Here is a 16,485-nt window from a genome sequence, read left to right as displayed (position 1 = left end):
CAGAGAGAGAGAGGGAGACACAGAATCCGAAGCAGGCTCCAGGCTCTGAGCTGTCAGCACAGAGCCTGACGTGGGGCTCAAACTCAAGGACCATGAGATCGTGACCTGAGCCGAAGTCGGATGCTTAACCCACTGAGCCACCCAGGCGCCCGTCTTTTCTTTTCCTTCCTTCCTTCCTTCCTTCCTTCCTTCCTTCCTTCCTTCCTTCCTTCCTTCCTTCCTTCCTTCCTTCCTTCCTTCCTTTTGTGTATGTGTGTCTGTGTGTGTATTTCCATTTTTAATGTTATAAGGAACCTCCAAGCTATTTTCTACAGTGGCTGCACCAGTTTACATTGCCACCAACAGTGGATGAGGGCTTCTTTTCCTCTGAAATCCTCAACAACATTTGTCATTTCTTGTCTTCATGATGCTGGCTATTCTGACAGATATACCGTATGATTGTGTCGTTTTGGTTTCCATTTGCATTTCCCTGCTACTTGTGATGTGGAGCATCTTTTCATGTGTCTTGTTGCCACCTGTATGTCATGCTGGGGAAAATGTCTATTCAGGTGCTCTGCCCATCTTTTAATCTGATTTGTTGTTTCATTATTTTAGCATAGTCTCAGAGATTTGTTACTGCTTTTGTTTTATCTGCCAGAGGAGACCTATCCATGGATCTATTGCTGAGGCTAGTGTCCAAGGATTTACTGCTTAGGTTTTCTCTTAGGAGTTTTATGGTTCCATCCGTCACATTTGGGTCTTTAATCCATCTTGAGTTTATCTTTGCATATGGTGTAATAAAGTGGTACAGTTTCATTCTTTTGCATCCAGCAAATTTCTCCAGCACCATTTATTGACAATCTTTCCCCATTGTATACTCTTGTCTCCTTTGTCTTTAGATTTACTGTAGTAAATCTAGTAGTTATATATAAAATTTATTGTTAAATTGGTTTCCATACAATACCCAGTGTTCATCCCAACAGGTGCCCTCCTCAATGCCCATCACCCACTTTCCCTTCTCCCCCACTCCCCATCAACCCTCGGTTCTCAGTTTTTAAGAGTCTCTTATGGTTTGCCTCCTTCCCTCTCTGTAACTTTTTTTTCCCCCTTCCTCTCCCCCATGGTCTTCAGTTTCTCAGGATCCACATATGAGTGAAAACATATGGTATCTGTGTTTCTCTGCCTGACTTATTTCATTTAGCATAATACCCTCCAGGTCCATCCATGTTGCTGCAAATGGCCAGATTTCATTCTTTCTCACTGCCAAGTACTATTTCATTGTATATATAAACCACATCTTTATCCATTCATCAGTTGATGGACATTTAGGCTCTTTCCATAATTTGGCTATTGTTGAGAGTGCTGCTATAAACATTGGGGTACAAGGGCCCCTATGCATCAGCACTCCTGTATCCCTTGGGTAAATTCCTAGCAGTGCTACTGCTGGGTCATAGGGTAGATCTATTTTTAATTTTTTGAGGAACCGCCACAGTTTTCCAGAGCAGCTGCACCAGTTTGCATTCCCATCAACAGTGCAAGAGGGTTCCCGTTTCTCCACATCCTCTTCATTTCTGAGCACTTTGTCTTGTTCCATGAATCTATGTGTCTCTTTTTATGCTGGCACCATACTGTTATGATGACTATAGCCTTGCAGTACATCTTGAAATTTGCAATTGTGATACCTGCAGCTTTGTTCTTCTCTCTCAAGGCTGCCTTGGCTGTTCAAGGTCTTTTTTGCCTTCATGGAAATTTGTAGATTATTTATTCTCCTTTAGTGGGAAATTCTAGTGGTGCTTTGGTAGGGATTCCATTGATCTATATACAGTGTGATTTGGGCAGTATGGAAATTCCAATGATATTCATTCTTCCAGTCCATGTGCATGGCATACCTTTCCTTTTGTGTAATCTTCAAATTTCATCAGTGTCTTCTAGTTTGCAGAGGATAGGTCTTTCACCTCCTTGGTTAGATTTATTCCTAGATATTATATTCTTTTTGGTGCAATTTTAAGTGGCATTGTTCTCTTAATTTCTTTCTGCTACTTTGTTATTGTATAAAATACAAGATTTCTGTATATTAATATTAGATTGGGCAACTTTACTGAATTCACTTAATCTAGTAGTTTTATGATGGAGTTTCTATGGTTTCCTATGTACAGTACTATGCCATCTGCAAGCAAGTAGTGCCAGCTTTACTTCTTCCTTACCAATTTGGATTTTTTTTTCTTGTCTGATTTCTGTGACTAGGTGCAGTACAGTATTATGTTAAATAAAAGTCCTTCAAGTAGGCATCCTTGTCTTTTTCCTGATCTTTGAGGAAGAACTCTATTTTTTCACCACTGAGTATGAAGATGATGTTTTTCTGTGGGTTTGTCATATAGGGCCTTTATTATGTTGAGGTCTGTTTTCCCTGAACTCACTTTGGTGAGTTTTTATTGTGAATGGATATGGTATTTTGTTAGATGCTTTGGTTTGCTTAGGGTGTTTATCCTCATTTTATTAATGTGTTATATACCATTATAATGTGTTATATATCAGGTTGATTTATGGATATTTATTCAATCTTGCATCCCTAGAATAAATCCCACTTGATCATGGTGAATCGTCTTTTGAATGTACTGTTGAATGTGGTTTGCTAGTATTTTGTTGAGTATCTTTGCATCTATGTTCATTAGTGATACTGGCCTGTAGGTTTCTTGTAGTGATTTCGTCTGATTTTGGTGTAAGGGTAATGCTGGCCTCATAGAATGTATTGTGATGGTTTTCTTCCTCTTCTGTTTTTTGGTATAGACTCTTCTTTAAATGTTTGGTAGAGTTTGCCTGTGAACCCATCTGGTCCAGGAACGTTGACAGTTTTTGGTTACCTGCTCAACTTTGTTACTAGTAATTAGTCTGTTCAAATTTTTTATTTCTTCATGGTTCACTTTTGGAAGATTATATGTTTTTAGGAATTTATGTACTTCTTCAAAGTTATCCAATTTGTTGGCATATAATTTTTCATAGTAGTTTCGTAAAATCCTTTGTATTTCTATGGTGTCAATTGTTACTTCTTTTTGATTTCTGATTTTATTTGGATCCTCTATTTTTCTTTGATGATTCTGGCTTATGATTTATCAATTTTTAAATCTTTAAGGAGGTAGTTCTTGGTTTCATTGCTTTTTAAATTTTTTTTTCTTGTTTTTAAGTCTCTTTTTCCTGCTCTGGTCTTTACGATTTTCTTCCTTCTACTCACTTTGGGTTTTGTTTGTTGTTCTTCCCTTACATATAAGGTTAGATCATTTATTTGATATTTTTTATAGTACTTGAAGTTAGATTTGTATTGCTATAAACTTCCCTCTTTGGGACACAGTGAAAGCAGTCTGAGATTTTTGACCCAGAGTTTTCATTTTCACTTGTATTCATATATTTTTTAATTTCCTCAATTTCTTTGTTGAGGAACATTGGTTGTTTAATAGCATGTTGTTTAACCTGCACTTGTGTTTTTTCTAGTTTTCTTGTAACTGATTTCTAGTTTCATACTGTTGTGGTTTGAAGAGGTGCTTGATAGGATTTCAGTCTTTTTAAATTTACAGAGACTTGTTTCGTGGCCTAACGTGTTATCTATCCTAGAGAATGTTCTCTGTGCACTTGAAAAGAATGTGTATTCTGGTTTTGGATGGAATGGGTCCATCTGGTCTGATATATTGTTCAAAGCCACTATTTCCTTATTGATTTTATGCCTGGATGATCTGTCCATGGATCTGAGTGGGGTGTTAAAGTCCCTTATTATTGCATTATCAATTTCTACATTTATGTCTGCTAATATTCACTTTATTTAGGAACGGTGATGTTTGGTGCACAAATATTTACAGTTGGTATATCCTGTTGGACTGATCCTTAGAACATTACATAATGTCCTTTGTCTTTTGTTTAGTCTTTGTTTCAAAGTCTGTTTTATCTGATGGAAGTATCACTGCCTGGTTGTTTTTTTTTTGTTTTGTTTTGTTTTGTTTTGTTTTTTTGGCTTCCATTTATATGGAATGTCTTTTTTTTCTGCACTTTCACTTTTATTTTGTATGTGTCTTTATGTCTGAAGGGAGTCTTGTTTTTTATCCATTCCACCACCTACTGTCCTTTAAGTGGTATAAATGCTCCAATCAAAGTAATTATTGATAGATATGTACTTACTGCCATTTTGTCAACTATTTTCTGGTAGTTTGGTAGTTCTTACCTGTTCCTTTCTTCTCTTGCTCTTTCCTCAACATTGATGACTTTCTTGTGTGTGTGTGTGTGTGTGTGTGTGTGTGTCTCCATCTATCTCTTACTGGTTTCTGGTTTGTGGTTACCATGAAGTTCCTATGTAACATTCTAAGTACATAGGAGACTATAAAATTGATGGCCACAGAAGTTCGAACACATTCTAAAAAGAACTTGATTTATACTGCCCCCTTTGTGTTAATGTAACATAGACATAAAACATTTTATTTTGTGTATCCCCTTAGTTTTCTAAATATATAATTGATTTTGTTACTTTTGTCATAAAACTTTCATACCTGCTTTATAAGTGACTGCTCTACTGCATTTATTCCATGTTTACTTTAATTCATGACATTTTTTCCTTCCTAATTTTCTTGTAATTATGGCCTTTTCTTTTACCCTTTAAGAAATCCTTTGAACATTTATTGTAAGGCCAGTTTAGTGGTGATGAACTCCTTTAACTTTTGTTTGGGAAACACTCTTTCTTCAAATCTGAATGATAACCTTGCTGGATAAAGTATTTCTTGTTGGAGATTTTTCCTGTCATACTTTGAATATATTCATGCCATACTCTTTTGGCCTGCAAAGTTTCTGCTGAAAAATCGGTTGAAAGCCTTATGGGGTTTCCCTTATACATAACAGGTTGTATCTCTGGTTATGCATCATGCATCATGGTTGTGGTATGGACGTCCATCTTAATGGAAACTATCTATGGTTCATCCTAATGGGAACTATGGTTTCTGAACCTGGATGGCTGTTTCATTCCCCAAGCTAAGAAAGTTTTCAGCTATTATTTCTTAAAATTTTTCTGCACCTTTTTCTTTCTCTCATCCTTCTGGAACCACTATAATCCAAATGTTTCTTTGCTTGATAATGTTCAAGAGATCCTTTAACCTATCCTTATTTTTTAAAATTTTTTCTTTTTGCTGTTCAGCTCTGGTGCTAGTACCCTGTCTTCCAAACTGCTTATCTGTTCTTCTGTATCCTCTAATCTGTTGATTCCACCTAATATATTTTTTATTTATTGCATTCTTCAATTCTGGTTCTTCTTTAGATTTTCTCTTTCTTGAAGTTGAGTTCATCTACCCTCCTCTCCAGTCTAGTGAGCATCTTTATGATCATTATTTTAAACTCTTGATCAGGTTGATTGGTTATCTGTTTCATTTAGTTCAGTTTTCTGAGGTTTGATCTTGTACTTTTGTTTGGAGTATATTCTTCTGTCTCCCAATTTTTTCAACTTTTTATTTCTCTGAATTGGGTGGAACAGCTACTTCTAAATTTGAAAGAATGGTCTTACGTATATTTTTCCCATATGTAGACTGTGTGTGTGCCTGGCGACTGGATGGCTGCAGCTGTGGCTGGGATGGGCTGGGGTTCCCAAGGCACTCTGTGTTGGGGCTGCCCTGGGGCTCTCCAAGCACAAAGCATACCTTCTATTTTTTTTTTTTTTTTTTGCAGTTATTCAAACACCTCTTTTAAAAACAAAATTTAGTCATATATTTGTTACTGTAACTATTCCATCATGAGCATTTTCTTATAATAAGTATTTAAAAACATTTTTAGTGACAGTAAAGACACTCCATTATCTTTTTAATCTGATTTTTTGATATTTGACCATATCTATACATAATTCTATAACCATATCTATACATAATGCTAATCACAACTCTGATTATTAGTTAGGATATAATTTTAAGAAAAGAATTCCTAGGTTAAAGATGAAGGGACCTTAAGACCAAAGAAGATTTGTATCAAGATGGAGTCCTTGTGGCAGTCAACGAGAGAATCACCTCATTACAAACCCTCAAAAACACCAAGATAGGTCAATGAGATAAGTAAAAAAAAAATATGTGTTTCAATGACTAATTTTCTGACTGAATCCTCTTTTGGGGCTCAGTTTCCTTATGCATGAAAAGGAGTGGGGAAGGGACTACAGTCAATCCTACCTAAGGTATGTTCAGCTGTAACCTTGCTGTTCATTCTTGAGTTCTTATCAAGCATTTTAATGCTGTCTGGAATTAAGTAATTTCATACTATCAGAGTTTTCATTTCTTTAAAAAAAATTTTTTTTAATGTTTATTTTTGAGACAGAGACAGAGCATGAATGGGGGAGGGGCAGAGAGAGAGGGAGACACAGAAGCAGAAGCAGGCTCCAGGTTCCGAGCTGTCAGCACAAAGCCCGACGCGGGGCTCGAACTCAGCACAAAGCCCGATGCGGGGCTCGAACTCACGGACCGTGAGATCATGACCTGAGCCAAAGTCGAAGGCTCAACTATCTGAGCCACCCAGGCGCCCCAGAGTTTGCATTTCTTTAGGAACAGTACAATTGATTAGGTAGAGGATCACAGGAAAAAGAAATTCGTAGGTAGATGTGCTTGAATTTAATAAAAACTAGTATTTGTGAATCAAAGTTCTAACTTTGTTTTAAAGCAGGAATTATAAAAAGGGGGGGTGGGCACCGATTGATTAGTCGGTTAAGGATCCAACTTCAGTTCAGGTCATGATCTTACCATTTGCGAGTTTGAGCCCCACATAGGACTTGCTGCTGTCAGCGCAGAGCCTGCTTCCAGTCCTCTGTCTCCCTCTCTCTCTGCCCTTCCCCTGCTCACACACACACACACACACACACACTCTCTCTCTCAAAACAAAAATTTATAAAAACCAGGAATTTTTAAAAGTTTATCATAATATAACTTACAAACTTTCCTTTAAGAAGCAAACTTATCTTGGGGCGCCTGGGTGGCTCAGTCAGTTGAGTGTCTGACTTCGGCTCAGGTCATGATCTCACAGCTCATGAGTTCAAGCCCTGTGTAGGGTTCTGTGCTGACAACTTGGAGCCTGGAGCCTGCTTCAGATTCTGTGTCTCCCTCTCTCTCTGCCCCTAATCCACTCGCATTCTGTCTCTCTCTCAAAAATAAACATTGAAAAAAATTTTTCAAAAAAAGCAAACTTACTTGATACAGTGAAAACATGATTTAATTGCCAAACATTTGATTTTAAACAATTTTTCAGAGAGCTATCCACTGTGTAAATAATATCTGAACTACAGATTACCGAGTGCTCAGCTTAGCCGCAGGTCTTAAGAGAGATCCAGGTCAAAGAACAAAACAAGGTGTCAGTGTAATTTTACTTTTAGATAAACTCATAGCAGAGACTGATGGGGAAAAAAGGGTTTGAGAGGCACATTAATGGTTTTCATATATTTAAAGAGTTCTCAAATGTAGTAACTCCATCTTTGAAATAATAAAAAAAGACTGAGTAGCCCTGTAATATCTCTGCTCTTCATCTCTGGCAATGACCATCAGATATCCTTCCTCTACAACACTTAGTAACAATTTCTTCTTTCTGATTATTTCTCTCAAGTCCATCTAACATGGCACTTTTTATTTGTCCCAGTATTGTTCTTATTAATTAATGCCTTGCATGTGTCTTCTATGCAAATTAATCATTTGTCTTTTTCACTATCAAAGGTTGAGCTTGTTCAGATAGTCATCGATGGAGTCAACTATCTGGTGGATTGTGAAAAGAAGTTGGAGAGAGGCCAAGATATTAAGGTCCCACCACCTCTGCCTCAGTTTGGCAGAAAGTGAACTTTCTCTTTTCCAAACTGTAAATAATCTGTCTGCTGGTATGACAGACATGAAGATATTTTACTCTGAGAGTTTTTATAGACTTGCAAAAATGTAACACTGTATGTCCTATCTTTACAATAAAACTCTCCTTAATCTGTTTAGTTTCCCTGATTTTTTAAAATCCTAAGAAAGGCAAATGCATGAAATTACAAGTAGCAGCAGGCAAAAGTGTTTTAAGTCACTGATAAAACATATTTCTAAGACCACTTACACGCCAAGCTAAAAACCCTCCATTCATCTAGATGCTACAATATCAGCACTGTAACAACTTTATGGACAACATTGGTAGATTAATTCCTCATTTCCCAATCATGTTTCTGGCAACTAGAACAAGAAGAAATTCATTTTCTTGAGAGTGTGGAAATAATTATAACTACACAAATGAAGACAAACAGAGGTTACTTAGGGATGGCTACACAAAAGGAGTCAGCCACGATCACTAAGTTGCTGACAAATTCAAGATAAGCATATAAAAGCATTCTGGTGACAAATATGGGAAAGTTGCAGATATACCCTGATTGGGGTTGTAGGCACTGGAGAAACTGAAGGCAGAATACATGGAAATGGGGTATCCAACAGAACTGGTTTGAAAAGCATATATGGCTTCCTTTGGTTGGTCCTGAGGTGGAAGAAGGGTAAAAATATTAGGGACGATTGAGGTCACCAAATCCAAATTGAGGATTATTCCCTAAGCCAGAATGGCCTCACTTCAAATCTTGTTATGCTTTTACATTCATGAAGTGATGTCAGAAACATGAAGTGGCATGACAGAAGAGTTGAGAACTCGGTAGCAAGTTAAGAAATTGTACCACAACATTAAAAGTTGTTAACTTCAATGACAGGAATGAGATCAAATTCTACATTCTGTAGGTGACACTGCAGATGCTAGAGTAAAAAAACAATGTGCTCATGCTAGTGCTTACAAGCACCACATTAATTTATGAATGGCAAATTGGTATGTGGTAAAAATTTAGACAAGGAAACTGGACCCAATATAATTGAGGATATTATGTTAAGTACCCTGAATGGGATGGGGTAGAGGGCTGTTCTGCCAACCAAGGCCTGTAGACAGATAAGAGATCAGAACTTCGCGTAGTACTGAGCATTCTAGGGACAGAAAGATAAAGGGTAGAGAACACAGGTATCCTGGCCAAGCATGTTGACTCTATAGCCAGACTGACGAGGCCTAAGTCCCAACTTTCCTACCATATGACATCAAATGATTTAGTTTCTGCGTTCCTCAGTTTCCTTTGTATAAAATGAGCACAATGGTCATGAACACCTCATAGGGCTGCTGGGAGCAGAACAGTGATCATTGGGAAGTGCATTGAGAAGTGCTCATCACATTGCATGTACAACGTAAGGGGTTTGTAGAAGAAGGCGTAATAACTTAAGAACCAATATTGTATTATTATGATACCTGATCTCTGAATATCCCTTAAACTGTCCTTTGGGCAAACCAACAGACATCAACATCCCTCTTCTGAAAGGACTTACATGAAAATAGGTGGATGAAGGCAAATACATATAGCTAAAGAGAAACATAAGCATACAGGAGTTGAAGAGACCCAACAACAGGGGCATATGCCAACATTATTCCTTTTTTTTTTTTTTTTTGAATAAGAGCTGAAAAGCACTGGCATAAAAATATAGGGATACTGATATAAAAAGGAAGCAACCCTTGTGATCTAAACCTACACCACAACATTTACAGAAGAGTTAATACCTATTCTTCTCAAACTATTCCCAAAACCCAAAGAGGAAGGAAAAGTGAAATTCATTCCACAACATCAGCCATTAGCCTGATACCAACACCAAAGACACAAAGAAGATAGAAAAACCACAGGCCAACATCCATGATGAATACAGGCAAAACTCCCTGGACAAACATGAGCAAATTAAATTCAACAATACATGAAAAGGATCATTCATCATGATCAAGTGGGATTTATTTCTGGGATGCACAGTGATTTGATATCCACAAATCAATGAGATATACCACATTAATAAGAGGAAGGATAAAAACCATATAATCATCTCAATAGATGTGGAAGAAGCATCTGACAAAATATACTATCCATTCATGATACAAATTCTCACCAGAGTGGGTTCAGGAGAAACAGACATCAATATAATAAAGGCCTTATATGAACAACTCAACAGCTAATTGCATACTACTTAATAGGTGAAAAATGGAAAGTTTTTCCTCTAAGATTAGGAACACGATGAGCATGTCCACTCTCACTACTTTTATTCACCACAGTACTGGACATCCTAGCCACAGCAGTCAGACAAGGAAAGAAATAAAAGGCATCTAAAGTGGTAATGAACAGGTAAAACTGTCACTACTTGCAGATGATATGATACTATACATACAAAACCCAAAAGTTCCCATAAAAAAAAAAACAGGAAGAAAGTATCAGAATATGTGAAATCAGTCAATTTGCAGAATACAAAATTAATATACAGAAATCAGTTGCATTTCTACACACCAATAATGAAATAGCAGAGAGAGAAATTAAGAACGATCCCTTTTACAATTGCACCCAAAAAGAGCACACACCGGAATAAATTTAACCAAGGAGGTGAAAGATCTATACTCTGAGAACTGGAAGATACTAATCAAAGAAATTTGAAGATTACACAAATGGAAAGATATAACATGCTCATGAATTGGAAGAATGAATATCATTGGAATGTCTGTGCTGCTCAAACAACCTACAGATTCAATGCAATACCTATCAAAACACTACTAGTATTTTCCACCAAACTAGAATGAATAATCTCCAAATTTCCACGAAGCCAACAAAGACCTTGAACATCCAAGGCAGCCGTGAGAGAGAAAAACAAAGCTGGAGGTATCACAGTTGCAGATTTCAAGATGTACTGCAAGGCTATAGTCATCATAACACTATGATGCCAGCAGAAAAAGAGACACATAGGTCCATGGAACAAGACAGAATGCTCAGAAATGAATCCATGATCCTGTGATCAGTAAATGTACAGGCAAAGGAGACAAGAGTATATAATGGGGGAAAGACAGTCAATAAATAGTGCCGGGAAAATTGGACTGCTAGATGCAAAAGAATGAAACTGTACCACTTTATTATGCCATATGCAAAAATAAACTCAAGATGGATTAAAGACCCAAACGTGAGGCATGGAACCATAAAACTCCTAAGAGAAAATCTAGGCAGTAAATCCTTGGACATTGGCCTCAGCAGTAGATCTATGGATAGGTCTCCTCAGGCAAGTAAAACAAAAGCAGTAATAAGCCATTGGGACCACCACAAAATAACAAGCTTCTACACAGTAAAGGAAACCACCAATAGAACAAAAAGACAACCTACCAAATGGGAGAGAATATGTACAAGTGGTATTTCCAATAAGGGGTTCATTTCCAAAAAGCAAAATACTCACACAAGTAAAGAAACAACAAATCATCACATGAAAAGATGGGCAGAGCACCTGAATAGATATTTTGCCCCAAGAAGACATACAAATGGCCAGATACATGAAAATATGCTCCACATCACTATCATCAAGGAAATGCAAACCAAAATCATAATGAGATAGCACCTCATACCTGTCATAATGACCAGAATCACAAAGACAAGAAATGACAAGTGTTGGTGAGGATGTGGAAGAAAAGGAGCCCTTGTGCCCTGTTGGTAGCAATGTAAATGGGTATAGCCACTGTGGAAAACTATGGAGGTTCCTGAAAACATTAAAAATGTAAACACCATAAAATCTAAGAATTCCACTACTGGCTATTTACCCAAAGAAAACAAAACACAAATTTGAAAAGATATATTCACCCCTATGTTTACTGCAGCAATATTTACAAGAGACATGATGTAGCAACAGTGTAAGTGTCCACTGAGAAGGTGAACAGATTAAGAAGAGCTCATCTATGCATACAACAGAATATTACTCAACCATAAAAAAGAATGAGATCTTGCCCTTTGCAACAGCATGGATGCACCTAGAGAGTATTTTGCTAAGTGAAGTAAGTTAGAGAACAAGCAAATACCACATGATTTCACTTATATGCGGAATGACAAACACAAAAGAATAAAAAACTAACAGATCCATAAATACAGAAAAGAAACTATTGTTTGCCAGAGGAGAGGTGAGAATGTGCGTGTGCAATCACTGAAATAAGTGATGTGGATTAAGACTTACAAACTTCCCGTTTTAAAATTAAAAAAAAAAAAACAATAACATGAAAAGTACAGTAATGGAAACATAGTCACAGGGGGAAAAAAACCAATTTCTGAAATCTGTATTACATCATCCTCAACAGCATAATTAACAGGAAGAATTAACAGCACAGAATGTATGGCGAGTATCTCTTCCTTTTTGTTGTATTTTTACTGAATTCATTTGTCACCTTTGCCACTAATTCTACTCATCAATATCAAAACCACATTCGCATTGAATATTAGTTTGCCCACAGACTTTAATTATCTTACCTACATTTGAAATTCTTGATTTATAAGGCTATTTGACCTTTATTGTATTTCCAGGAATTATTCATCTGTAACTTTCCTTTTTAAGAACAAGATATTCATATCTAAAGACATGCATTTAATAACCATGTCTACCATGAATTCCTAATGCTCAATCTGGCATCTCAATTTTTGTTGAAATCTCCATATTCATTAAATATCCTTCCCTGACTGCTCCTCAGACAATTTTCAGATCATGTAACAGCATCTTAATTAGATAGAACATTCTTTCTCCTCAAGCATTGCCAAATATTTGATAGATATAATCCTGTTTGCAGAAGTTGTGCTAAGTTATACTTCTGGCACACAAAACAAGCACATTGGCAAAATTATAGTGCAAATAAAAGATGTTTTATATGAGTCTCCTGAAAGAGATAAAGAGACTTGTAACTATTAAAATTCTAGTTGAATGTCTTATTTCAGCCAAAGTAGTCATAGCATGCCAGTAGTTCCCATTTCCTAAGGTCTAGTTCAATCAACATTCATGAAGCAATGATGTGCACAGAATATTGTTCTGAATCACAGGACCTTTTTAATTTGAAACGATCTTTGTATCTGAAGCAGAATGCAGAAAGAATAAGCTTTGGCAGCTGAGAAATCATTCTGGCCCTCTTCAGTGGGGAAGAGAAATGTTGTCCTTCTCCTTGACTTCTGTGCTGCCACATCATCATCATAAGTATGTTGGCTCAAAGGGAATTGGTTATTCTCTCTCAGGCCAAAAGTCACCCAAGAACATGTTTTGGAGGCAGCCACAAGACGTTGTTTTGAGGTCAAAAGATTTGCTTTAAATTTAGGCTCTGCCACTAATTGACTATATGACTAAGGGCAAATTTTTTCCATACTTTTATTTTTTTCTTTTTCAGGTTTTTATTTAAATTCCATTTAGTTAACATACACTGCAATATTAGTTTCAGGTGTAGAATTTAGTGATCCATCACTTACTTACAACATCCAGTACTCATTACAAGTGCCCTCCTTAAATACCTACCACCCATTTAACCCACCCCCCTGCCCACCTCTCCTCCAGCAATCCTCAGTTTATTCTCTATAGTTAAGAGTCTGTTTTATGGTTTGCCTCTCTTTTTCCCCTGCATGTTCATCTGTTTTATATCTTAAATTCCACATGTGACTGAAATCTTATGGTATTTGTTTTTGAATGACCTATTTTGCTTAGTATGATATTCTCTAGCTCCATCCACATCATTGCAAACGTCAATATTTCATTCTTTTGATGGCTGAGTAATATTTCATACAATATTACATATGTATGTATACATGTATATACAGTATACATATAACAACTTTAAGTTTGAGAAAGATGGAGAAAGCAAGTGGGGGAGGAGCTAGAGAGAGGTCCAAAGAGAATCACAAGCAGGCTTTGCACCGCCAGCATGGAGCCTGATGTTGAGCTTGAGCTCATGAATCATAAGATCATGACCTGAGCCAAAACCAAGAGTAAGATGCTTAACCAACTGAGCTACCCAGGTGCCCCAATATACCTCAACTTCTTTATCCATTCATCAGCTGATGGACACTTGGGCTTTGTCCATAGTTTGATTATTATTGATAATGCTGCTATCAACATTAGGGTGCATATATCACTTCAAATCAGTATTTTTGTATCCTTTGGGTAAATACCTAGTAGGGCAATTGCTAGATCATAGGATAGTTCTTTTAACTTTGTGAGGAACCTCCATACTGTTTTTCAGAGTGACTTTACTAGTTTGCAATCCCACCAACAGTGTAAAAGAGTTCCCCTTTCTTTGCATCCTCATCAACATGTTATTTCCTGAGCTGTTAATTTTAGCCATTCTGACAGGTATGAGGGGATATCTCATTGTACATTTGATTGACATTTCCCTGATGGTGAGTGATGTTGAGCATCTTTTCATTTATCTATTAGCCATCTGTATGTCTTATTTGGAGGAATGTCTATTCATGTCTTCTGTCCTTTTTTTAACTGGATTGTTTTTGGGGTGTTGAATTTTATAAGTTTTTGTACATTTTGGATACTATCTCTTTATCAGATATGTAATTTGCAAGTATCTTCTCCCATTCCAAAGATTGCCTTTTAAGTTTTTTATCTTAAGTGCCAATAGTTCATTTTTGCTTTTGTTCCCTTGCCTCCAGAGATGTATCTAGTAGGAAGTTGCTACAGCCAACATCAGACTTTATTGCCTGTATTCTCCTCTAGGATTTTTATGGTTTCACATCTCACATTTAGGTCTTTCATCCCTTTTGAAACTCAGAGTTTTCCCCTTATGATCAGGAACAAGACCAGATGTCCACTCTCACCACTTGTATTCAAAAAGTACTGGAAATCCTAGCCACAGCAACCAGTCAAGGAAAAGAAATAAAACATCCAATTAGAAGGGAAGAAGTCAAACTGTGACTATTCACAGATGACATGATACTATACATAGAAAACTCTACTCCATGAAAAAACTACTACGAATTCAGTAAGGTTGCAGGATACAAAATCAAAATACAGAAATCCACTGCATTTCTATACCCTAATAATGACGCAGCAGAAAGAGAAATTAAGAAAACAATCCCATTTACAATTGTCCCTCCCCCAATAATAAAATATCTAGGAATCAACTTAACCAAGGAGGTCAAAGACCTATACTCTGAAAACTCTTAAGTCACTGATGAAAGAAATTGAAGATGACACAAACAAATAGAAAGATAGTCTATGCTCATGGATTGGAAGAATATTGCTAAAGTATCTATACTATCCAAAGCAATCTACAGATTTCATTCAATCCTTATCAAAATACCAACAGCATTTTTCACAGAGCTGGTATAATCCTAAAATTTGTATGGAACCACAAAAAAAAAACCCCAAATGGCCAAAGCAATCTTGAAAAAGAATAATAAAACTGGAGGCATTACAAACTCAGATTTCAAGATAAACTATAAAGCTGCAGTAATCAAAATAGCATGGTACTGGCACAAAAACAGACACACAGATCAATAGCATAGAACACAGAACCCAGAAATAAACCCACAATTTTAAGGTCGATTATTCTTTGACTAAGGAGGCAAGAGTATGCACTGGGAAAAAGTCTCTTCAACAAATGGTGTTGGGAAAACTGGACCACTTACACTATACACAAAAATAAGCCCAAAAAGAATTTAGGATATAAATGTGAGACCGGAAGCCATAAAAATCCTAGAAGAGAGCACAGGCAGTTTCTCTGACATTGGCTATAGCAACATTTTTTAGGCATCACTTCTGAGGCAAAGGAAACAAAAGCAAAAATAAACTACTGGGACCACATCAAAATAAGTTTCTGCACAGAAAAGGAAAGAATCAGCAAAACTAAAAGATGAACAACCAAATGGGAGAAGATATTTGCCAATAATGTATCTGCTAAAGGTTTAGCACTCAAAATCTATAAAGAAATTAATACAATTCAACACAAAAATACAAATAATCCAATTGAAAAATAGGCATTTGAACAGACATTTCTCCAAAGTAGATATACAGATGGTCAACAGACACATGAAAAGATTCTCATCATTGCTCATCATCAGGGAATATAAATCAAAACCACAATGAGGTAGCACCTCTCACCTCTGAGAATGGCTAACATAAAAAACACAAAAAACAACTGTAGTAAGGGTGTGGAGACAAAGAAACCCTGTTGCACTGTTGGTGGGAATGCAAACTGGTGTATCCACTATGGAATACAGAATGGAGGCTCCTCAAAAAATTAAAAATAGAATTACCATATGATCCAGTAAATTCACTACTATTTATCTGAAGAACACAAAAACACTAATTTGAAAAGACATATGCACCTCTCTGTTTACTGCAGCATTATTTACAATAGCCAAATTATGGAAGCAGCCCAAGTGTCCACTGATAGAGGAATGGATAAAGAAGACATAATATATAAATACTACATTATATTACTCAGACATAAAAAAGAATGAAAGCTTGCCATTTGCAACAAAATAGATGGGTCTAGAGAGCATAATGCTAAGTGAAATCAGAGAAAGATAAATCCTACATGATTTCACTCTTATGTACAATTTAAAAAACAAAACAAAGAAAAAAAACCAAAACAAAACACAGACTTAACTACAGAGAACAAACTGACGGTTATGAGAGGGGAGGTGAG

General features: G+C 36.6%; 1 protein-coding gene and 1 long non-coding RNA gene across 2 annotated transcripts in view; one reads left to right on the top strand and one right to left on the bottom strand.

Annotated features, from left to right (window-relative positions):
- CKMT2 (creatine kinase, mitochondrial 2) overlaps nt 1-7,938 on the top strand; it is a 36,879-nt gene extending 28,941 nt beyond the window's left edge. The window contains exon 10 of the mRNA XM_058728313.1: nt 7,683-7,938. Within this exon, the coding sequence (XP_058584296.1) occupies nt 7,683-7,802 (120 nt within the window). The 3' untranslated portion in view covers nt 7,803-7,938. The remainder of the gene's footprint in view (nt 1-7,682) is intronic.
- LOC131510790 (uncharacterized) overlaps nt 1-16,485 on the bottom strand; it is a 39,782-nt gene that overhangs the window by 6,683 nt on the left and 16,614 nt on the right. The window lies entirely within an intron of this gene.

This window comes from Neofelis nebulosa, chromosome 1 (assembly GCF_028018385.1).
Source record: "Neofelis nebulosa isolate mNeoNeb1 chromosome 1, mNeoNeb1.pri, whole genome shotgun sequence".
Taxonomy (NCBI): domain Eukaryota; kingdom Metazoa; phylum Chordata; class Mammalia; order Carnivora; family Felidae; genus Neofelis; species Neofelis nebulosa.
This window is presented reverse-complemented; position numbering and strand designations above follow the sequence as displayed.